Source organism: Drosophila serrata, unplaced genomic scaffold, assembly GCF_035046125.1.
Source record: "Drosophila serrata isolate PLE 108 unplaced genomic scaffold, ASM3504612v1 contig_241, whole genome shotgun sequence".
NCBI lineage: Eukaryota > Metazoa > Arthropoda > Insecta > Diptera > Drosophilidae > Drosophila > Drosophila serrata.
In genome coordinates, this window is record NW_028257139.1 from 2,641,600 (window position 1) to 2,664,694 (window position 23,095).

General features: G+C 42.6%; 1 protein-coding gene across 2 annotated transcripts; it reads left to right on the plus strand.

Moving 5' to 3' along the window:
• The first annotated feature begins 1,548 nt into the window (after nucleotides 1-1,548).
• Nucleotides 1,549-21,978, plus strand: ETHR (ecdysis triggering hormone receptor). 2 transcript variants are annotated; one of them, XM_086831909.1, is made up of 5 exons: nucleotides 1,549-2,064; nucleotides 14,283-15,115; nucleotides 15,392-15,554; nucleotides 15,643-15,823; nucleotides 18,606-21,978. In XM_086831909.1, exons 2-5 carry the CDS (start codon nucleotides 15,026-15,028, stop codon nucleotides 19,555-19,557), a joined length of 1,386 nt encoding a protein of 461 aa, XP_086688035.1. In that variant the 5' UTR covers nucleotides 1,549-2,064; nucleotides 14,283-15,025; the 3' UTR covers nucleotides 19,558-21,978. The 2 variants fall into 2 exon arrangements, with proteins under 2 accessions (XP_086688035.1, XP_086688034.1); XM_086831908.1 differs by having other exon boundaries at nucleotides 20,855-21,978.
• Nucleotides 21,979-23,095: the final 1,117 nt, after the last annotated feature.

Below are 23,095 nucleotides of genomic sequence, written 5' to 3' on the forward strand. Positions count from 1 at the left end.
ATTTTGTTTGTGCGAAGCCTATTCATGCATTAAGGCGTTAGGTGACTAATGATAATATCAGATGCATCTTGTTTGCATTTCAACTACTAGTTTAATATTCTTTAGAAACACAAACGTTATGTTAATCCATTGCAAATTTCTTGAGAAAACAGTAATAAAATATAAAGTATTTGCTAATGTAATAAGAAATGAATTAATTTTTGATTTATTATGGTTTATATTAAAATTGGTTCACAAAAACTTCAGTCTTCATTATATAAAATAATGTAAATAAAAATATACTTAAAAATATTTACACTATGCACACATATTTATATTTAAAAAACTTGAGGCAGTCGTTTTTTCAGTGTATTAGTTGATTTTGGGCTATGAAATATTTTAAACATATTACCAATCATATTAAAAACAAATAATAATAAAAATAAATCGGGGTAATATAAGCATTTGAATTATGAAAGAGTTATAAAAGCATAATATTCTCCCTTCATATTCTATATTCCAATGTGAATCGTTTTTTATGCCTTGCTATGATTCAGAAGCTTGCAACGTAGTGAAGAAGACATTTCCGACCCTATAAATCATATATATTCTTGATCAGCATCAGGATCAGCCTAGTCGATCTAGCCGTGTCTGGTCAAAAAATAAATTTTGAATATTTTTTCGAAATTTGAAAATTTTTTAAGGGGTTACATCATTAAAATTGTAAAAAAATGGCAAAAAATCGATTTTCTTAAAATGCCAATTTGAGTATGCAGATTTATTAACCCAATAAAAACTACTATAGGAAAGCTTTCTGAATTGAAATGAATGGATTTTTGACTAAGCTATAAAATTTTCAAACATTGATTTGTCTAAAAATTGTCATATATCGATTCAAAGAATGCGAAAGCTGTAAGCTTCGTTATTGATTTATTTGTATTTATTTAGTTATTTATTGATTTTCGATATCATCTTAAATTTTATTTCGGCTTCCGAAGTTAGTTTCCTTTCTTGTTCAATTCACATGAATTATGTTATATTACATGAATAAATAAATAAAAAAGCGCATCTTCTTGTTAAATGTACATATTGTTCTTTACAAAAATATTTGTTTTTTAATTGCTATAGTCTGGTATTATGTCAACTCAAGCTTTTTAAAATATAAGGAAAACCTAAAAAATAAACAGATACATCTGTTAGATGTTACCTATTTACCTACCTGTGTATTGATCGAGCGACTATTATATTCTAGACTTTCTGAAGCAACACCCTGTATTGTTTGTTATTGCAAGTCAGCTTTTACACGCACTCCTCCATTCACTTTGCGTCACTCCCCTCCACTCAGTAGTTCCCCTCCTGATTACACATACGCTCTCCTACAATCTCCTCCAATTTCCAAGTGGCAAAGCACTTGGCTCCCATTCATAAAAGCCCATCGAATGCTTTTCGCGCCAAAATGACTAGCGACCGGCGGAGGAGGAGGAGGGAAAACCGAGCGGCAAAGCTCTCGACTAGCTTGGATCCGAGAGAGCTTCGGCGGTGGTGCCAAGCCAAGGGAGCTTTGCGGCCAGTTGTTTTGGCCATGCCGGCAAACACGGCGTATGAAAATTGTTTGCTAGAAAACCGCGCTGTTAGTCTTTTGGAAAACTTGCCGTCGAGCGGTTGGTCGGATCGTGGGGCCTGCCAGAGAAAGTTAGTTCTGGAATCGAAAATTTTGGGAAATAGAATCAGGCGACGACAGGTGCACCTCACTCGGTATATGCCTCAGTTCCATTTTTCACGTCTTTGTGGCTGATTTTCCTCCGTCGGCGGCCTGCACTTTGCGGCTGCCATTAATGTCAACAACGTTGTCAGCTGGCTGCGGTTGTCGTCGGCGTCGTGTTAATGCTTTTAATTACATGCAAAACATAAAAAAAATAAACGTATTGCGTTAAGTGTTGCCGTGAAGTTTGACATCGGAAATTAATGCACTCGCCATCGGATGCATTGCGCGGGCAGACGGAACAGTTCCTCCACAGCATCTCATCCGATCCCGGCCGGTCTTTCAGACAGATTCCTGGGTATTCCGCCCGGCTTTTTTGGTTGGTAAGTCTACACATGCGGTGTGTGTAAACAAAGTGAAGGTGTTTCTGATAATGATATTGAGTTTAACTAGTACAAGTACCTGCTCTTGATAATGTGAAAAGTAAATTGGGCCAAACACGTGTAAAGGTGTTCATAGTGTTTGCTGAAAATGGATCATGATCCCCTTTAAATAGTTTATTTTTGACAGTGTTCTGGTTAGTATTTGTAAATCCCACCTCTGCCATATAAACATTAACATGTGATCAAATAATTGAAAGCAAACGTGATTATTTCAACGACATTAGCATACGCGTTTCAATGGTTCTCTGTATAACTCTATCGCCCTGACTGACTCTCCATTGAACTGTGCTCACGCATCATTATTAATAATGTTTATTTTGCTGATATTATTGATTTCAAAATATAAACATTGACAAATTAATGCCACTACTCAGAATGAGCCTCTGCGATTGCCCAGTCATCGTCATTATTCCAATGATCAAGATCGTCCTCATCCACTCAAGTGGCGGCTTGAAACCACACTCAAAAAGTGTGGCGAGGCGTGAGCTTCTTGAATCCGAAACGGATTCCCTTCTTATCACATCGTGACCTCGCGAGAAGCACTCCAACTCCGACTCCCCCAGGGATGTCACAGAATTTTCGTAGCACATTTTAACCGCTCACGTTCGGAATACTCCAGGCCGATCCAAAAATACCCCGAATAAGTTGTATAAATATGGGGTTTTATTTGCTTAAGAACACATTTCCAACACCTCATCGCCCAGCGCCCATTGCCCATCCTCCACCGCCCATCGACGGCTCATTAAATAAATGCAACATCTGTTGGCGCTCTTCGGGTGCCTTTTGTTTACAATCCGTATTGCCGCGCAAATTTAATGCCAAACATATTTAATACGCACACCCAGGTCGACTTAGTCCGGCTCAATTTTGCTTGTTTATAAATTTTGGCAGTCGACTCTTTAGCATTCTACGTCATATGTGGGCTCAGCGCACCCGAGCCCCTTTCTCCAAACCGTATTCAGCATACACAGGAAAAAATATACTTCATTTATGATGATTATTAAATTAAAAGTAACATACTTGTGTCCCATGAGGGATACACCTCGTAAAAGGTTTATTACAGAAAAGAGTGATTTTGATAATTCTTAGATAAATGTGTCTTTTTTTTATGTATTATAAAGTTTTTAAAACAACACTGGGAAAAATGCTGGTTATTGAAAAAGTAGCCAAATGAATATAATGTTAATGATAATATAATGTTAAAAATTGATGTATTTTTAGGGATTTTTTAAAAGCACTTTTATAAACCTATATCAAAATTTCTTATAAATGCTTAACAGACTTATCCCTGTTATGGGTGTATGGCACTGCATTAAGTATATTCTTATATATTCTTATTTATATATATATATGGAAAATAACATTTCTTTTGAAATTCTAAATATTTTTCAAACATAATTTGTTTCCCCAAAACTGGTTATTCCCAGTGCACCATTTACAGACCAGCGAACTGGGGGCAAATCGGATAAGAGACCGAGCCGCGAGCGGCATAAGAAATATGAAAATTTATTGCGTATACGCCACAGAGGCCCGGCATTTCATTTCAAGAATTTTCCGCCTGCATCACAAGTTGATTGGGCTTTGCTATTTTGGTCAGTTTGGCCCGAGACAGAGACAAGAGACTTGGTTCCAAATCAAATGTCTTTATTTATACTAGTATGAATTGTGATTTATGCGTTCGTCTTTCATGTTGCCATTTTTTTTATCTCTTTGGCCTCCTCCCCCAGCAGTTTGGCAGCGTCTCACTTTTTACGCCTTGCTCTGCCTAATTACGCTCGGCTGGAAAGAAAAGCAAACCGAACTGGGGCCAAAAAAAAGGAAAAAAGAAAAGTATGCGGTCAAACACGTCCATGGAGCTGTCCATCGAATTATCGGGGAGATGAGGGGCAAATTAAGTCAGTCCATCCAGCCTGTCCATTTGATTTGCCAGACGCGTGTGTTGGGCCTTTCGATTTTTTCGAATTTTAGGCTGTTTTGACTTTAGTTTCGTGTTTTTATTTTGTTTTTGGGACAATCGCGATCGCATTTGCAATCGCAGGAACGCCGCCGGAATAAGAAATGCCCGCGACTTTTGTCGCACAGTTGACTCACAGCCATAATAAACAGTGCCAGCGACATTCTCAGCGTGAATTTCTTTTCAAAATTTAGCTCAGCCGTCGTCGCCCGCAATGCAAATAAAAGGTGGGCCATCCCGGGTGGGGCAGCCTTTTCATTATTTTCCCTATGCAACGTTTGTTTAACCCAGAAATAAAAAAAAACTATTGATGATTATTGTCGATATAGTTTTAATGTGCCCGTCGTATTTATTTTGTTAAAATTCTTACTTTTACTTTCTTTTTTGTGCGTGCGCTAATTCATTTTTATGATCCTATTTTCGATTGAACTTTGGCGAGTGGGTTTTGTTATGCCAGGAAAAATAAACAACGCGGCAATGTGAAAATGAGCTCAGCGATTAGGTTTAACGATTATGAATTGTTCACAGGGCACGTGCAGGGTCACTACAAGGGGGTGAACTAATGCGTGTTTAATTTACTGTCAACGCAGTTACGATACACCAAAGAGAAAATCAGAAAACTCTTAAAGATTTTAGTACTTAAAGTACAGAATGTACTGAATTAGCTGAGTCAGAGGTACTAAGGATTCCATAAAAAAAAACATATATCTTTTTGGGTCAGGAAGCAAATACAAAGGTTATAATTTATAATTTATAATTTTGATCAAAAGCTTGTTACGCTATGAAGAAGTCATTTCCGACCCTATAAATCATATATATTCTTGATCAGAATCAACAGCCGAGTCGATGTAGCCTTGTCTGGTCATAAAATAAATTTTTGAAATTTTTTAGAAAATTGAAAATTTTATAAGGGGTTACATCATTAAAATTGTCAAAATTTCACAAAAAATTGAATTTTTTGAAATGTTAAATTCATTATGCAGATTTATTAACTAAATAAAAACTAACTTAGGACAGCTTTCTGAATAAAGATTAATGCTTTTTGACCAAGTTATGAGTTTTAAAAATATCGACTTGTAGAACAAATTGTCATATAAAAAGTCGATTCAAAAAATGACATTTTTCACGACGCGGCAGCATTTCGTAAAATTGAACTTGAGTTTATGTTCCACATTCTTCCTTTTTGTATCTGTCATTAAATTAACTATAATGCAGACAATGTATAGTCTCAATTTAAGAAGCATTTTTCGTAGGCAAATATAAATCACAGTTTCTCTCTGTGCATAAGCCAGAGTCCTGCAGCTGGCAATGAGGAAGCGATGCCTGTTAATTGTCCTGCCTGTTGTCGTACACTCAGACCTAATTCGATTAATCCATAACACTTCTCCCCCTGTGACTGAAGTCAAATGTATGTAATTACCAAAACTCACTCCCTAAACAAAGACCAAAAACAATAGCAAATTATTGTATAATCATTAACGACAAGAAAAACTCTGCGAGAAGAAGGAGAAAAGCCTCAAACTTCTGATCAATTCCCCATTCTCTGTGGCCACTGACTGTTTACATTTCAGCCTCTTGACTGCTGACTAAGAGCCCTGGCCATCACTTCTGGCTTTTTGGGGCGGAAATGGGAACTGGGAACTGAGTTTCGGGTATGAGTCTGAGTAATTCATTAGACGTATATTGTGCCGGGAATTTGCATAATTATGCAATCAGTTTTGGCACACTTACACATTAGAGGCAGACACCACTGATAAACAACATAGCGCAGCCGAGGCAGTTTTTGAGCCACTCCTGTAAGGCCAAAAGACACACGGCGCAGACAGGGACTAGACCCAATTTGATTAGCCCTCGCATACGGAATGAAGGCCATCCGAGGGTGGGTGGCAGCAGCTCCTCCTCCTCCTCGTCCTCCTCCTCCATGGCTACGCCGTACGTGGGCGCTTAATCATCGCCTTGTGAGAATTTTTGTTTTCTTGCCGCTGAAGCTTAATTAGAAGTCAAATGTTTGCCGGCTGGCAAGGTCGTTTCCGTGCGTTCTCCTAACGTTTTTTACGCTCCGCGGCATATGTCTCACTTGGCCCTCTCTTATTGGCCATTTGTATGCCTGGGAGTCATGACTCTGGGATCAGGGAACAAATGGGTTATTAAGTCTGTGCGCCCTCCAGATAAATGATACCAGGAAGCGTTGAAAGCCTTGAATGGGAAAAGTTTATTTGGAGAGAAACGATAGAGGAGTTGACACCCGACCCGACGTCACCCTCGTCAACCCGTTCCTCGGATAATGGTGGCGGAAGAATCAAGAAGTGAGGCAACGAACGCCTCATTTGTCATGCAAAGTGCCATATGGCCTTTTGGAAAATATGCTCCCATCATTAAGTTCTATTTATATTCAGCTACGCTTAACTAAACAATTAGAGCTCTTAGCCCCTTCCGCTGGAAGTAACTCTCTTGGCCCAATGGCTGGCACTGTGGCCCGTCAATTGGCCAATTAAAGCGCAATTGTTTTTTGTACCTGATTCGCATGTATGTACACCTATAACGTCAGCGGACTAACCACAATTTGTATAATTTAAGCATACGCATATATTTTTAGTTCTTTTATTCATGTCTATTGATTTGGGTAATTAAACCGATGAGGGCTATTCTAGCTATGCCCCGATCAAAAATCAATAGAAGGCCACAAATAATGCCTGCTAAATGCTGGCAGGGAATGGAAAATAACAAGAAGAACGCTTCGCATGAGCAGGAAAGAAGTGAAAATCCAAAGGCAAACATCTTTAAATAAACTGCCTATCCATTTTTCACGCCATTCCTGCACATATATAAATTTATGCATGCCTATTTTCTACGAGCAGTTTAGATTATAACCCACTCCTCCCCAGTGTCAGTCCCAGTGCCCCATCCGAATCCCAATCCCTGACAAATGAGCCACACGCCGGGTAACAACTTTCTTCATCATTACTCTCAAATTGTTTCTGGGCGCATCGTCGTCATTGAAAAACTGTAAGCACCCACGCAATCCTTGGGACCGGTTTCATCATCCCCCTGGAAGAGCACTGGCTCGGCCACTTGTTCCGCACTTTGGTGCCATTTCCGGATTCATCTTCGTCTTGGGCTGGGTTCGGTCCGGATCAGGGCTCCCCTTTAAATTTATTTCTGACACACGCTCAGCTGCCGCCTTCGCCGCCGCTCTGGTTGTTCTGGTTTATATTTTTGGCTCTGGCCTGGCAGTTTCATTTGCAATTCTAATTGCCAGCGGCGGAGAGCAGCAGAGTCTCCTTAATTGGAAGCCAAACAAAAAACCGGCTTAAATGCTGCTGAATTCGGGGCGACAATCGGATATTTAGGGAGCAATATTAGGAAGTATTCTTTGTCATGGTAAAAATAGGATCAATTCCAATATTCACTTAAATGTATAAGTAATTAATATATACTCTTTCTATTCCCAAAGATCCTCCCTTTCTTTATTGAATCTTGAATACATTTAAGTTAATTTTATTGTAGCTGCATTCAATCAGAAGATTATATTAATATCAAAAATGACATTTATCGCTCTGATCGCGTAAATATGAACTTGTTTTACTGGTTCCCTCATTGATAAATAAAAGGGAAGTGCATAAGCCCCGTTTTGGTTATTTGTTATTTATTTAAATAAATGCTCACTGGAAGCAAAATGTTTTGATGCAATCCTTCCTGTTTGACCCCAGATTTATTCAAGTCCCAACCCATTAGGAATCGGCATATATTTCATCAACCATTATCGTTATGCTGATGATATTAAAAAGGGAACTTTGTTGTTCCCGCTGAGATCCCGAATTTATTGTCCTCACACTTTGTCAATGGCTTCACTCCCTCCTCTTGGAGGCATTCCAAATTTAGTGACCGGCCAGCTGGTTTTCAAGACTTCTCTCGGCTGATTGCGAACGCTTCGATGTTTCATCATGCAATCTGCAGCGGATAGATCCAGACTGACAGGGCGTTTAATTTACTGATAAATATTTTTATTCCACAATAAATACAATTTTTCATTACGCACTTGGCCAGCTCGTGGCCGTGGGGGCAAAAGCCATAAAAACATGGCTAAAAACCAGCAGCCGTGTTCGCGTCCATTTCCATTTGTGTCCTGCGGTCATTATAATGTTGTGTTTGCATATTAAGACACCGGATGGCGGGGTGGATGGTGGTGGGGGGATCCAAAGGTCACTGAACTCGGTGCTCGTAAAACGATTTTGACATGGGCAAAAGTGAAAGTCAGACACGGTGGCCAGCAGCGGTTAACTATGCAGGCAGCTCGTAAAAATTGCAGCCAATAAAAGGCGACAATTGCCGGCACTTGGCCGAGGTCCCACCACTAACTACTTGGCACTCTTCGACACTCTTGGCTCGGATCATTGTCTGTGGACTTATCGCTCATCGGCCATCCGCGGTGGCTCAGCTTAATGCAGTTTTAAATCTCCCGCCGCACTTAAAGACACACGCCCTCATTAGACGTTGACAGGTCCTTGCCACCATCCGTCACTCTTCGAGGACTCTGCGTGAATTATCCCCCGAGCTGACGTCAGCAGCAGCCACGCCTTCTTTGGGGGCGTCAGTGCCACGATGACAAATTAAGTGAAACACCGAAGGAGTGCAGCCACGGGAATGCGGAATGTCGAATGTCGACTGTCGAATGTCTTATGTCGAGTGGTTGGTGGGGTAACGCCCAAGTTTACTTAACAGCCACTTGGCCGCTTCACGGCAGGATGCGAGTTAGGGCCAAGTTAACGATGCGAGGCCACGCACCGCTCAATAATGCCCCAGCGGAAGTGCTATTTTTCAATATGGCCACCGGAAATGACAGAGGAGTCATGCGAAGGACATTGAATGCTGCAGCTTCCACCGAGAACGGAGAATCCCGAATGGCATATGTGACCTTATTGCATTCCTCCCTTGGGGAATGGCAATCGAACCGGAATTCCCACTCGCAGTTGGTTTTTGTGAAATGCGATAACGCCCAAGGTCAGCCAAATGTTAAATACGCATTAGTGGACCATATTCAAATGCCATATGATACGTTAAACACACACACAGAGAGAAAGAAACAAACATAAAGCGAAAACATAGCGCATTTGGAAGCAATTAAAGTGTCTTTAGCAAGGGGCATGTTAGAGGTTCCCAAGGGTAAGGCAAGGGGATATAGGTTTATTGATATAATGTTGAAGTAGAAGTAAAGAAAATTAAGAATCCTTTTTAAATTATATTCCTGAACAGTTGACATTTAAGAAAAATATAAATGGTTGCAGATTCACTCTTATTTATATAGAAATATAATGATAAATTAGATGGCCGAATGTCTTTTTGAGATATTAAATTATTTTAAGGTTAAACCGAATAGTCTAAAGATATATTTATTTGCTTGTTTGATTCTTTTATTCATAATACATAAATATGTACATATTTCATATAATATTTTCCTATTATGAAGGGTACCTGTTAGGTCCAGTCCTTTAAGTTACCCGACTTTGTCTCTATTTACCCTACGCATGGAATCGTAAAACAATGGCCAATGCTATCTGTGCTATATGACCCACCGCCGACTGTCTGTCCGCCATCGGTGGTGCCGAATGTGTGCTGTATGAATTCCCACAGCAAGCAAACAGGCAAACAAGTCCGTGGAATATAGAGACTATAGCGACTATAGCGACACCAGCTGCTGAGTTTCCCGGCTTGCGGCGATGGTAAAGTCCGTGGGCAGCGTCGCATCTTTCGTCGCGTTCCGGCGATAAAACGCCTTCCCCGGCCAATGGCTTATCAATGCCATGGCTCAGCGGCAAAACTCCCGCAGCAACAAGCTCCAGAGAGCTGAAATATAAAATTACGTTCATCAGGCAAAAAGGACGTGGTACGGAGCAGACCAACAGGGCGTATGAGCAACATGAGCGCCTTTAAAACAGCGGGCGCACATTCTACCCGCCAGATAAAGAACTCTTAGCTTTAGAGGAACATCAGTTGAACGACCAAACCATTGGCCACTGTGTACAATGTACAATGAACACTGTATACACATATGTATACTAACAATCAGGTACAGATATGGTCAAAATAATAGGAGTATTACAAATATTTATTAAGTTTTTCAACCTTTCAAAAGATACCTTAAAAAACGTACAAAAATCCAGGATAATTTGTTAACAAAAAAAATTTGTCTTAGAGTTCTGTAAACCCAAAGGAAATCTGAAGAACGTGACGAGAGACTTAACTTTCGAAACCATCTGGAAAACTTAAACAAACCCTTAATGTTATCCTTATGTCAACCCTAACCAAGTCTCTCGAGATCTTTAAGTGAAACCAAATTATATGTAACTAAGCATTTCCAGGCTCTACTTAATTCTTGAACGCAGCTGCACTTGCCGATCTATTGGTCATTGTTTGAGCGTTTAGCCCCGCGACCGTTGCCTTTTCTTTTTGCGGGCAAACAAACAAAAACCGACTGACAGACAGACAGCCGGACGGGGAGTCGGTGGCAGTTACACTAAACAGTAGTCAGTAGCCAGTAGCCAGTATCCCGTGGCCAGTAGCAGGCAAACAGTCGAGACGGAGCAATGGCAGAATGGCTCGCAGCAGTCGCATAAATAAGTGAAATCGGACAGGATGGACTTCGGGGGCTTTGAGGCTGCGGGCAGGACAAACATCCTTGACTCCTTGCAGCAACTGCCGCATAGAGTTATTAGAGCCAGGCCAAGCGCCGGCTGAAAAGTTGCCACAGGAACTGGGCTTGGCTGGAATCCGGGACAAGAAAACTGTAATTCGAAAATAGAATGCCCAATCATTCGGCGCTTTCAATTTAAATTCCTGTCGCTGGAACTATTTTTTGCACTGACGAAAAAAAACTGGATAAATAATATAAAAAGAATTCTTTTAGACATTTTTACTTAACAATTGTTTTCTAAACTTCCGAGTGTAGGACAACATATTCTCCCTGTTTGTTTAGGAATATAGGGGATTTTGGAACCCCACAAAACGAGTATCCTAAAATAACCCTACAAGGGCATTAGCCTAATGGTATCCATCTAATGTGGCTTATTCAGATGGAACAGGGCTAATATGAACTGTCACTAGCTTAAGACCAAGAACTGCCTCGGCTCCTGCCATAATTGCCATTCAATGGTCAATTAAAGGGACATGAACGTGGAACATGACCATCGACATGTCAATTTGGCTCTCGAAGGCGGGGCGGGTTTAGGGGACTCACCCACCGCCCCTCTTAGCTGGCTCTGGCCGAAAAACATCCACTCCCGGTGGTTGTGGGTGGGTCGAATTGAAAAACAAGCTTTTGGTTTTACGGCGCTTTGTTCGCTTGTTGTTTTCGTTCAGTACTTTGGCTATTGGTTCCACACGAGCGCTGCGCCGGCATGCCAACTAGTTAGATTAATTTAGCCAGAGTCGCAAATACAATTACGAAGTCATTTCAATTTATTTAGCGTGCGACACCCCTGGCCGAAGGAAGCCACGGATACAGCCGCAGGATGTGATGCGGTTGCCCTTGGGGGCCAAATGAATGTGTTTCGTCGCCTTCCTCCGGGCATTTAAGCGGTTCAAGGCACTGTCGCTCTCTGCCAGAAAGTTCGAAATCAATTTGACGACGGCTTGACTTTAATTTTTTTATCCGCTGCCCGCACTTTCGGTTTTTTTTCACGCTTAGCGATTTGTCAAAGTGGCTGCCGCCGAGGCACATCCGCCCCGGAGGCCGTCAACATCCTATATATCCCAGTGGCTTGACTATTATTGAACGATAAATTGATTAGATATGCGTGTGTGTGTGGGTGTGAGTGTGTGTAAGGGGGTTCCCGGACTTATAGAGCTCCAGGGAGCTAAGGATTTCGATACAGTTGCTGATGCCGCAGCTACTTCTGCCGCTGATTCTTATTGCCGCCTCAAATTGCCATTTCAATGTTAATTTTATTAGGGTGTCAGCAATAAATTCCGTTCAATCTTAAATACCATAAAAAGCGTTACACTACCCCACCACACACACACACAAACACACATGACCATCAGTACACGCAAATCCACTCGGCCCCCCGCACTCTATGCTCACTCCCCCCGAGTCACCGCCCATGTGGGATGCAGGCCAAGAAGCTCCATTTCCATTATCGCCACAGCAGCAGCTTTGAACCTTATTCAAATCTAGGCCTAAAAATTATACCAAAAATAGGGTGCACATGGAAAAAATATTGAAGGAATTTTACCTGGATAAATCGAAATAAGTTTATTTATTTCCCGTTTTGTTATGACTTTGTGGGAGTATAAACAATCAATAAATTAAAGTCATGTTTCTCATAGATATGTATTTCTTACTTAACAAAGATTTGAATCAATGTATTAGACCTTTAGGGGAAATGTGTGAGGTGTTATTTATATGAAAACATATAACATTAATTTTATAATTGATTCATATATTATTGTATTTTTATGTTTTACTGTTGGATTAATGAAAATTTATATTTTTGTTAGCTCTACCTTGCATTTTACAATTTTCTCAACTTAATATATGATATATTTGTATATATCTCTCATGAAGTAAATTAACCCAAAATCGTTTAACTACAGTCTCCTGTGGTTTTGTTTAATTTATACCCCCTTGTATACCCAAGTGTATCCACATCCTTAGCTTCACCGCATTGTATTTGGGCACACGCCCCCATAGACAGGCCAGGCCACAAGTTATCCATCAAAATGCCGCTCGACGACACTCGAGCTGTTGGGATTTGGGCCGTAACCATAAACCGTTTTCAGATTTACATGCAGGCCTCGCATGTTTCTGGCGGCAGTTGTTGGCTGTAAATATATAGTATATATATATTTATATATGGATATTTGGGTTTTTGTCCAGACGAGTGGTCCACATTGATGACCATGGCCACAGCTCTCAACCAAAAGTTGGAAACTATTCATTTGTCTTGCCAACATGACAAACTCAAAAGTTTCGAAACAATTACGCCCAACAAAATGGCCAATAGAGACCGAAATAATCCTTCGCTGGGCATCGTTAAAGTCGCATTTTTAAGCCAAATGTGACACAAACTGCCTTGTTATGCCATTTGGGGACGTTGAACCACCTTATCCGAAACTCTGGTGACGAGGTAGTTTTGACCGGCGGCAGGATAACAAACAAAGTGCACAGCTTGGCTTGGGCAAAAAAGGACATGTTCCAGGCGCGTAGCCAAAAGCATCCGGACAGGAAGGGGCATCCATCCCCCACGAACTGGCCAATATGGTGTGCGCATAATGAATTTATCAAATTAATCAAAATGGCGCTGCATAGAGTGTCCTTTCACCCCGCTCCCAACCATCGAAAGTCCCGAGACAAACACCGGAAGCCTGTGTTTATGCCACCAAGTGTCCAGGTCCCAGTCCCCGTCCCCGTCCCAGTCTAATACCCAGTTCCTGTTCGTGTCCCTTCGAGTGTGTATGAGCATAATATAATTAAGCGAGTTGCGCGCCACAAAGATGGGGATTTAATAAAGCCATTTGGCTGACAACAGCCATTCGGCTGACGAGGATAAAGATGGTCGTTGGTCGTCTGGGTTGCCGTCGCCATCACCCGCTCATCTCCACAAGCAGCACGCGGTGATAATCGCCGACAGCCGGGCGACAGTGCCACCAGAGATTGGACGCTAACCTCCACTCAGGAGCGGCATTTCGGGGATCCGTAACAGACAGTTTTTAATTGATCATCCTATAGTATTATTAGAGTATGAAAATAACGATAAAATTAAATACAATTTATGATTTATTATCATTAAAGATCATGAATGGGGGAACTACTTTTTCCTAGCAACAAGTACTTGTGCCAAGTTCTCCACCATGCTAATATTTAAGTTTTCTTTTTTATGTTCCATATCCCTTGGCTAAAATCCTATTAGAATCGCTTAAGAAGCACCCTGCTGCCAAGGCTGGACCACGCCACTGTCCGGATGGTTCCGGACGAGTGCCGCCTGGTCAGGAACCCCTGAGCCATTGTGATTAGCTTGTTTATGGCATAGCGGAGATGGAGGAGTCTCAGCTGGGGGCCGGATGCTCTAATGTTATGTAAATGACAGCGCGCCTAATGAACTTTTCATTCATTATCGTTAGTTAGTTAGCCGCCGACGTGGTCGATGGCCGGTTATTTCCTGATCCTAGTCCCGACACTTAAATGCTAATCCCGTTGCCATTCCAGAACCACTTCAGACCACGGACGACAACCGCAAAGCCTCTCTGATTGATTTGCTTAATGCCACCGGATCCGGATCCGGATCCGGCGATAGGAGCGTATCCAAGAGGTCCTTGGACATCCTAATTTCATTAGCGCGTATTTAAGCGTGAGCATAAACTTGCCGGGCGGGCAATTACGCCGGATTTTCGGGGTGGACAACCCCTCGTAACCCACTTAATTGAACAGCGGGCGGTGGCGGCTGCAGCAATCCATCCGGAGAGATGTTGCCCCTGTGATTCCCATTGCGAGACATACATTCCGATTGCCGCAGCAGGACGACGAGGACAGCGAGGACTCTTTTGAGGGGCAGCCTCGGCGTCGCTGTGGCCAGGCTTGGGCACCTTCCACGGCTGACCAGCATTGGCGTAGGCCCAAGGATCCGCCTGTTGCTGCTACTCCTGCTCCTGCCCGCCCTCCTGCTCCACGCTCAAGATGCACTCCCCGCCGCAGCAGGAACATCTGCAGCAACAGCCGCCGCCTCAACCGCGTCGTCGTCGCAGCAGGCTGGGCTATCCCGTGGCGCTGCTAGTGGCGGCGATGGCCCACACCACCCAGCTCATCGTATTCCAGCCGACGAACCTGACCGTCACACCAACGCCTACTCCAACTCCACCGCAGCAGCAGAAGCAGTTACAGAAACCACAGCAGAAACCACAGCAGAAACACCAAACACAACCAAGGACGGCGCCGATGCCGATGCTGAGCAGATGTTGCTACAGATTCCGCCGTATATCCGCACAACCGCCATGTTCTTCTGCATAGTTATCATGTTGTTGGGTGTGGTGGGCAATGTTATGGTGAGTGCTCCAAACTATTCAAAACAATTTTAATTAACTCGATTTAAAAATTCCCAATAGAAATCACTTTGCTTGCTCACAGCTCTTTGTAAACTTTTGTAAAGTTTTGCAACCACTTTCGCAGTACATATTTTGTAGTTGCAAACAAGTTTTGCAATATTTAATTTAATTACTGGTTATAGTTGGGAAATAATGAAATTAAGTGCAACAAGCATTAGTATGACTAAGGTACTTTGACAGGTTTTATTCCTCTCTCATACTTCCTTTCTTTTCAAGGTGCCCATTGTGATTGTCAAGACGAAGGATATGCGCAATTCCACCAACATCTTCCTCACTAACCTGAGCATTGCCGATCTCCTGGTGCTGCTCGTCTGCACACCCACCGTCCTCGTGGAGGTCAACACCCGCCCGGAGACCTGGGTCCTGGGGCATGAGATGTGTAAGTGCTGCTACTCCTACTGGTCTGTTTATTTTCCCTAGCCTAATTAACTGCTGCGCTCTTCTCTTCACTCCTCCGGCCAAACCAGGCAAGGCCGTGCCGTTCGTGGAGCTGACGGTGGCCCACGCCAGTGTCCTGACCATCTTGGCCATCTCGTTCGAGCGCTATTACGCAATCTGCGAGCCATTAAAGGCCGGCTACGTCTGCACCAAGGGGCGGGCCATCCTCATCTGCGTCCTGGCCTGGGGCATTGCTGCGCTCTTTACGAGGTAAGCATTCTTCGGGTTCCACTGTGAGGAGGCGGTGCAATGAAACCTGGACAACTCCTGCTCCAGCTCTTTTGTTTTTCCTTGAATTTAATTAAATATTAGCATTATAATTTCTATATCGTACTTAGTTACTTCATTGCATGCTATCTGGTGTTTTGTATTCTTGTGTATAGTATATACGTCATTATCCTGGTTAGATCTAGTTTATGGCTTATTTTCATTTATTCATTTTGTGCGTCCAAGCGTTCGGTGCCTCGCTCATTAATTATAAGTGTCAATCGCCGTCATTTTAATGATTTGTGTTTTGTTTTTGGGTTTCCATTTCCGTTTCCGTTTTTGTTTATTTTTCCATTCTACTTGGATTGTGGAATTTCTGGTATTGGTGTTTCGCCTTTTGTTTGGCATCAGCGTGTCCATTTAAATGCTAAACTGTGACTGTTACCGCTCTCTTTCTCTGTCCTATCTATTTCCATTCCCACTTCTCCTCCACTCTCATCAAACCCACATTCCTCGCACATCCTTCGTGTCCTGTTCCGGACTCGGTCATTGTCCGAGTGGAAGCTCCCCGTTATCAGCGCCCTGTCATCTTTAATAAGCACCGATGTCCGCTATCATGGATTTCATTTCATTGACACTTTATTATTGTGTGTCCATGGTCGCGACCAAGGACGTTCTCCGAAGGGCGACCAGCGACCGGCGACCCTTTTTAATTTTGCAAATCTTGCCGCGTTCATAACAATGAAATAAACAGCACATTGTCGACTTGGCCACTGACCCCCTTTTGGGCTGCCCTCATGGTGGGGTCACTACTGGAATCCCGGACCGAGACCCATTAATTACGCCACACAAGAAGCCGTCGGCCATCGGGACGGCCGGCAAACATTTTAAAACACATTCAAACAGACGCGCCACACGAAGCCCAAGGGCGTAGCTATGCCATGGAGGCGGGGCACATCGCTGACGCACGTCCAAAATGCTTGGATCATCGTCAGGAAAAAAAAATGGGAATACATATTGTCCCCGCCTGTTGCCTGTCATATCTTTAGGTCTAGCCGGCAAGGATTCGGTCCGGGGAAGTGTTTAATCTGCGTTTCGGGTTACCCAAAATAAACGAAAATTTAAACTTGTTTGTTTAATGAAAAATATTTGCACCCCTCCCTTATGACTATTTGGTATGTTATTCATCATCCTATTTTCATCTGTTCATTGATATTCATTGTGAATTTAATAACATATTCTAAATATAACTAAACAAATAGGTAAACAAATACGTATACTTAATTATAATTAATACAGTTAATAAAATCAAAGTACCTATGTATGTTACTCACAAGCTTGTAACATGAAGGAGTCATTTCCGACCCTTTAAACCATATGTATTCTTAATAAGCATCAAAAGCTGAGTCGATCTAGCCTTGTCCGGTCGAAAAATAAATTTTTGAAATTTTTTCGAAAATTGAACATTTTATAAGGGGTTATTAAAATTGTCAAAATTTAACAAAAAAATTTAATTTTTTAAATTTAAAAACTGAGTATGCAGATTTGTTAATGTATTAAAAACTAGCAAAGAACAGCTTTCCAAATGAAAATGAATGATTCGTTGCCTTAGTTGTGCGTTTTTAAAACTATGATTTTTGGACAAAATTGTCTGTTTTTATACCTGCATGGTTTTATAATTTCAAATAGAAACTAACAATAACATTAACAAACACAGTATGCAAATTTAGTAGTGCAATAAAAACAAGCTCAGAAAAGCTTTCCGAAATAAATTTAATGTAAATTCGTCTCAATTATGATGTCTGAAAAACTTATATTTTTCAGAAAAACGGTCTGTTTTTAAACATATAAACATATAATTTCAGTCAGAAGGTTGTAACGCTGTGAACGAATCATTTCCGACCCTACAAACCATATACATATATCATATTATTGATCAGCATCAAAAGCTGAGTCGATCTAGCCATGTCCTGTCGAAAAATAAATTTTTGAAATTTTTCGAAAATTGAAAATAGTATAAGGGGTTACATCATTAAAATTGTCAAAAATTGGCAAAAATCGATTTTCTTAAATTGGTTAATTTATTAACCCAATAAAAACTAACATAGAAAAGCTTTCTGTATTGAAAATAACGGAGTTTTGACTAAGTTATGGAATTTTCAAACGTTGGTTTATCGAAAAATATTCATATAGAAATATTAACAAATATCGATTCAAACAATGCGAAAATCGTAAGCTTAGTTATGATCCTAAAATTTGTTTGTTAACTTCACGGGTATATTAACTTCGGTTTCCCGAAGTTGGTTTTCTTTTGTTTTTTTATTTTGGGTTCTAAAATTGCACCCTAACAGTAGCCAAGCCATTCTAATATTAAAACAATTTACAAAATAAGGTATTCACCTACGAAAATGGTTTTGTTTCTAAAAACCAATTAACATAGATCACCTAAAAATAACCAGATAATCTTGCATATAAGCTTGAATGTTTGTATTCAAGTCTTATTTTCCTAGGCCAGACAGGTTCATTAGGGACGTGAACTTTGTTCCAGTAGACTTGGTTAACCTCTCGTTCATCGTCATCGGTTCATCGTCATCCTCTGTCTCTATTCTGCCTTCACTTCTTTTCCTTCTTCCTGCCTCTCTCGGCTCCACTTGCCTTTAATCTCCTGGCTCCAACCATATCCATTTTCCATTATCCATTATCCGATATCCACTCCCCCGTGACCCCGCAACCTGATTACGTTTCTTGTTTGCTCTCTCTCCCCCTCTCTATTAATCCCGAGCAGCCCCATTCTGTGGGTGGCCGAGTACAAGCTGGCCGAGTACATTGATGGATCGTCGGTGGCCGTGTGCCTCACACAGGCCATCACCGACTGGACCATTGCCTTCTTCCTGATGACCATTTCGGTGTTCTTCGTGGTGCCATTTGTGACCCTGGTGGTGCTGTACGGCGTCATCGCCAGGAATCTGGTCTCCAACAGGGGCGCCATGCTGCGGGCGCGTCCCACGAAGCCGGAGCTGAGCCTGAAGGCCCGCAAGCAGGTGGTCCTGATGCTCGGCGCCGTCGTTCTCTCCTTCTTCGTCTGCCTGCTGCCCTTCCGGGTGCTCACCCTCTGGATCATCCTTAGCACGGACCAGACTCTCCATGACCTCGGGCTGGTGCGCTACTATAGCCTGCTCTACTTCTGCCGGATAATGGTATACCTCAACTCAGCCATGAATCCCATTCTGTACAACCTGATGTCGACAAAGTTTAGACGGGGCTTCGGGCGTCTCTGCCAGGAAGCAGGAAGAGTGTTGCTGGAACTGATTACCCTGGGAAGGCGGAATAAGGGCGGTTCTCGCGGACGCAGTGGCACCTTGACGCTGGGCATGGGCACCAATACCAATACGAACACTAACTCATCAAATGCCACGGCAGCCACAAGTTCCAGTATTCTGTCACGAAGCTCCAACCGCCGCTGCAGCGAGGACATCAGTCGCACTCGCTTGAAGATCGAACTGCAGATGCCTTGTGGCAGTGATCTGGAGGCCATGACCATGTTGAAGCACTCGGAGCTGGGCAAGAGGATGGCTCGCCGGGAGAGTGATAGCCGCCTGATGAGCCTGAGAAATCCTCAACCGCGACGCCAAAAACCTCAAATCAGTTTCGATGAGGAGGCTCTGGGTGGAAGCCGGACCAGAGCGGCGAAGGATAAACTTCCTGCAGGAAATGCCACAAAGATGGACATCCCTTGAGCAAGAAATCGTCCGTAACCCGTTCACACGCTCGCTTCACTTGGCTGGAATGTGCCGATGGCTGCTGATCCCGGCACACAAATCCCATTCAGAACGCCTTTGGCAGGCATAATCGATTTCAGTCAATCGTTGACAGCTCACAACTCCACAAAGAAGTACCGGAGCTGGGGCCACCGCCTTGGACATTTTCGTACAAAAAACAATCAATTTTTCGGGCTATTAAACTCGAATGAATGTGCCAAAGATAAATAACAGCAGCGACAGCCAAACAGCACTACAACTACTACCGATACTGGTCAGGGTTTGGAGCCCGATGCCCGATGCCCGATGCCCGATGGCCATTAGGCCCCAAAGAGTGGGAAAAGTGTGCAGCGACGGCAAATGGAAATGGGAAATGGCTTAATATACGTTTGGGAACCCCATCAAGGCGGCGGATAAACATGATTTAGGTGGATTGAAATAGTTTCTGTAAGCCGGCCATGATTCGGAAGCCATTACACGAGCGGCGGCCATCACCGGATGTCCGAGGAAACTGTTGCCTGCTTTGCGGCGGCTCGAATAAAAAGATTAGCTCAATATGCACACGATATAGGTTTCCCACATGTAAACACAGTTGTACATACAACATATACATACACATACCACACATCTAAGCTACGCCAGCATACGTAAATAATAATATTTATATTTATACATACACACATATATATACTCTGCTTATAAATACAACCAAAAACACGCGCTCGCACACACACAAACGCCACACACTCGAGAGCCAGATTTTGTAAGTAAATAAATTTTTTATGACAACTCATGATGGTCAAAGAAATCGGTTTTTTCAACATATTGCCCCCATTCCTCCGGAACCTCTAATCATTCTGTGAGCAGCCGTGTAATTTATTTAGTCGTAATTCTAAGGAAATCGGAGAAATGCCAAGCTGTCCTTTGTAAATATACATATTTGTACCATACGAACGTAGCTTTTTAATTTGTTTTCGTAGTCTTCTTTCGTTCTTGTACAATAAAATAAAATAAAAAGTTAAGTAGATAGAATCCCACACAATTCTTAACTGTGCGTATGATGAGTATAAGCAGACACCGCCGTTTCCGTTTCCGCTGTGTGATTAAGTTGAGTGCTTCGCCCCCTGAAAACTTTTGCAGTAGTTAGCCGTTGAGTAGCTTTTAAATATTTGTTTGTTTCCTGCTCGCAGCGCGTTCAAACTTTGCAGACAACATCAGCCACTGAATATGCCACTCCAATTCAATTTTAATCCAATATGAAATATGATTCTTGCAGTCCCATCATCGCCATATCCAGCTACAGCGTGGAGCCCTACGGCGACGGCACCGATGCCCCGGTCTGCACAACCGCAGCCGATGGCTTCTGGCCGATCCTCTACTTCGTGGGCAGCATCACCGTGTTCTTCTTCTTGCCCTTCGGCATCCTGGTCCTCCTGTACGCGGCCATTGCCTACAAACTGTTGCGTCCGAACAATGCCTTCCATCGGCCTACATCTCCGCAACCTCAGTCGGCGGGTGGCACGACAGCGGCCACCTCACAAGGGCCGGCCAGCTCCAAGGGAAACAGCCACCAGCAGAGCAATGGGATGAGGAAGCACCGGAAGCAGGTGATTTTCATGCTAGTGGCCGTGGTGTCCAGCTTCTTTGTGTGCCTGCTGCCTTTCCGCGCCTTCACCCTCTGGGTAATCCTGGCCAGCGCCGATGATGTGGAGAGCCTGGGCATCGCCGGCTACTACAATCTGCTGTACTTTTCGCGCTTTATGCTCTACCTGAACTCGGCCATGAATCCCATCCTGTACAACCTGATGTCCTCCAAGTTCCGAAACGGTTTCTGGCGGCTGCTACTCACGTGTCTCGGCCAGCGGGCGCATCATCATCATCATCGTCACCATTACCACCAGCGGCAGCATCCGACAGCTGGCGAAAGTGGACGGAATACATCGCGACGTCAGGAACAAGAGGCCGAAGAGGGTGCCACACTGGCAGGTAGCTCCGGGGCCCGCCCACCTCGGCGCACCCTTCGGCGCGAGGCTACTTTCTTGATAAACTCTATTTCCACCTCTTCGGGCACGGATCGCACTACATCTTCGTCCGCTTGGCGCAGCAACAGTTTATCCATTTCCGGCCTAAGCGAACGAGAGCGGGGCATCCTGGGAGCCGCCATCATTGGCACAACAGCGGCCACCGTCACCACCGCTTGTCTGCAGGAGCGGCGAGCCAGCAAGATCTAAGGAAGCTCGTATATTCGGTCTGAAATCCCCCTCCACTGCCAGCAACTGTTTAAGTATTTAGTTGAATTCCAACAGCAAATAGTCATAGATATAGAAGATATTTTGTTGTAAAGACTGAAGTACCTCAGAAGAAGTCAATAAAAGCTAAAGATGTTTTTGAAACCAAAAAGTATTGGAATAGTACACGCATTATAAATGGTCGGGTGTGAATTGGTTTACAAAATCAACAAGCTGCACTAGGATAAGGACTATTCAGGGTATTATTATTTTAGTTAGGAGCTTGCAACGCAATGAAGGTAAGTCGGTTCCGATCCTAAAAAAAAATATATATACTTGATCGGCCTCAACAGCCGAGCCTATCAATCTGTCCGTACGCAAACTAGTCGTTCGGCTATTTACGAAAATAACATAGATATAAACGTAATAACTTCTAATAACGTATTATTTTTACCAAGTAATTAGTATTATTTAAATACTTTAATACTAATTACGTCACTCCGTAAACTTAATGTTTTGGGACTATGTTAAATGATAAAAAATAATACAAAATAAATAAAAGTCGTTTGATCGGATTTTGCAGACGGGGTCTCCGAAGCCATCTAGCGGCCAAGAAGTGAACGATTGCGTTACACACTGGACTTCCGGTCTAAATTCACTGCATGCCATGACGTCTTCACCGAAGCCGTCTAGCGGCCAGAATATTAAAGACTTCATGTGTATACACAGCGCAAAAGTATGCCATAAAATGGCGCATCCCGCTAATGCTAATTAATTCAGCCCAAAAGATGCACCAAAATTTAGCAAGACAATGACATGGCGTAGTGATCTTAATTGCATCCTTTGGGGGTGCACAAATCTATGAGCAGACTTTTAATTTCTAGCATGCTTTTTTGGGCCAGTTTATAATAGAACGTCGCTTCTTGGTGCTTTCTGTTCGCTTATTACCCAAAATCGAAAAACAGACAATTTTGTTTTAGATACTCAATTTTCAATTTTCTAAAAAATTTCAAAAATGTATTTTTCGACCGGACATGGCTAGATCGACTCAGCTTTTGATGCTAGTCAAGAATATATATGGTTTGTAGGGTCTGAAATGATTCCTTCACAGCTTTACAAGCTTCGGACTAAAATTATACCCAGCAAAAAGGTATAAAAACAGACAAGTTCTTTGAAAAATCTAAGTTTTTCGGACACTATAATTAGGCCGAAATTTCATTAATTTTAATTCGGAAAGCTTTTCTGTGCTAGTTTTTATTGCACTATTAAATCTGCATACCGCCTTTGTT

What these genes read in the sequence shown, in the direction of transcription:
- ETHR (XM_086831908.1), top strand. Translation starts at nt 15,026, where the DNA reads ATGTTGCTACAGATTCCGCCGTATATCCGCACAACCGCCATGTTCTTC. An exon ending in GGTCCTGGGGCATGAGATGT is followed by an intron (nt 15,555 to 15,642) that starts GTAAGTGCTGCT and finishes CGGCCAAACCAG; the next exon opens with GCAAGGCCGTGCCGTTCGTG. An exon ending in ATTGCTGCGCTCTTTACGAG is followed by an intron (nt 15,824 to 20,854) that starts GTAAGCATTCTT and finishes TGATTCTTGCAG; the next exon opens with TCCCATCATCGCCATATCCA.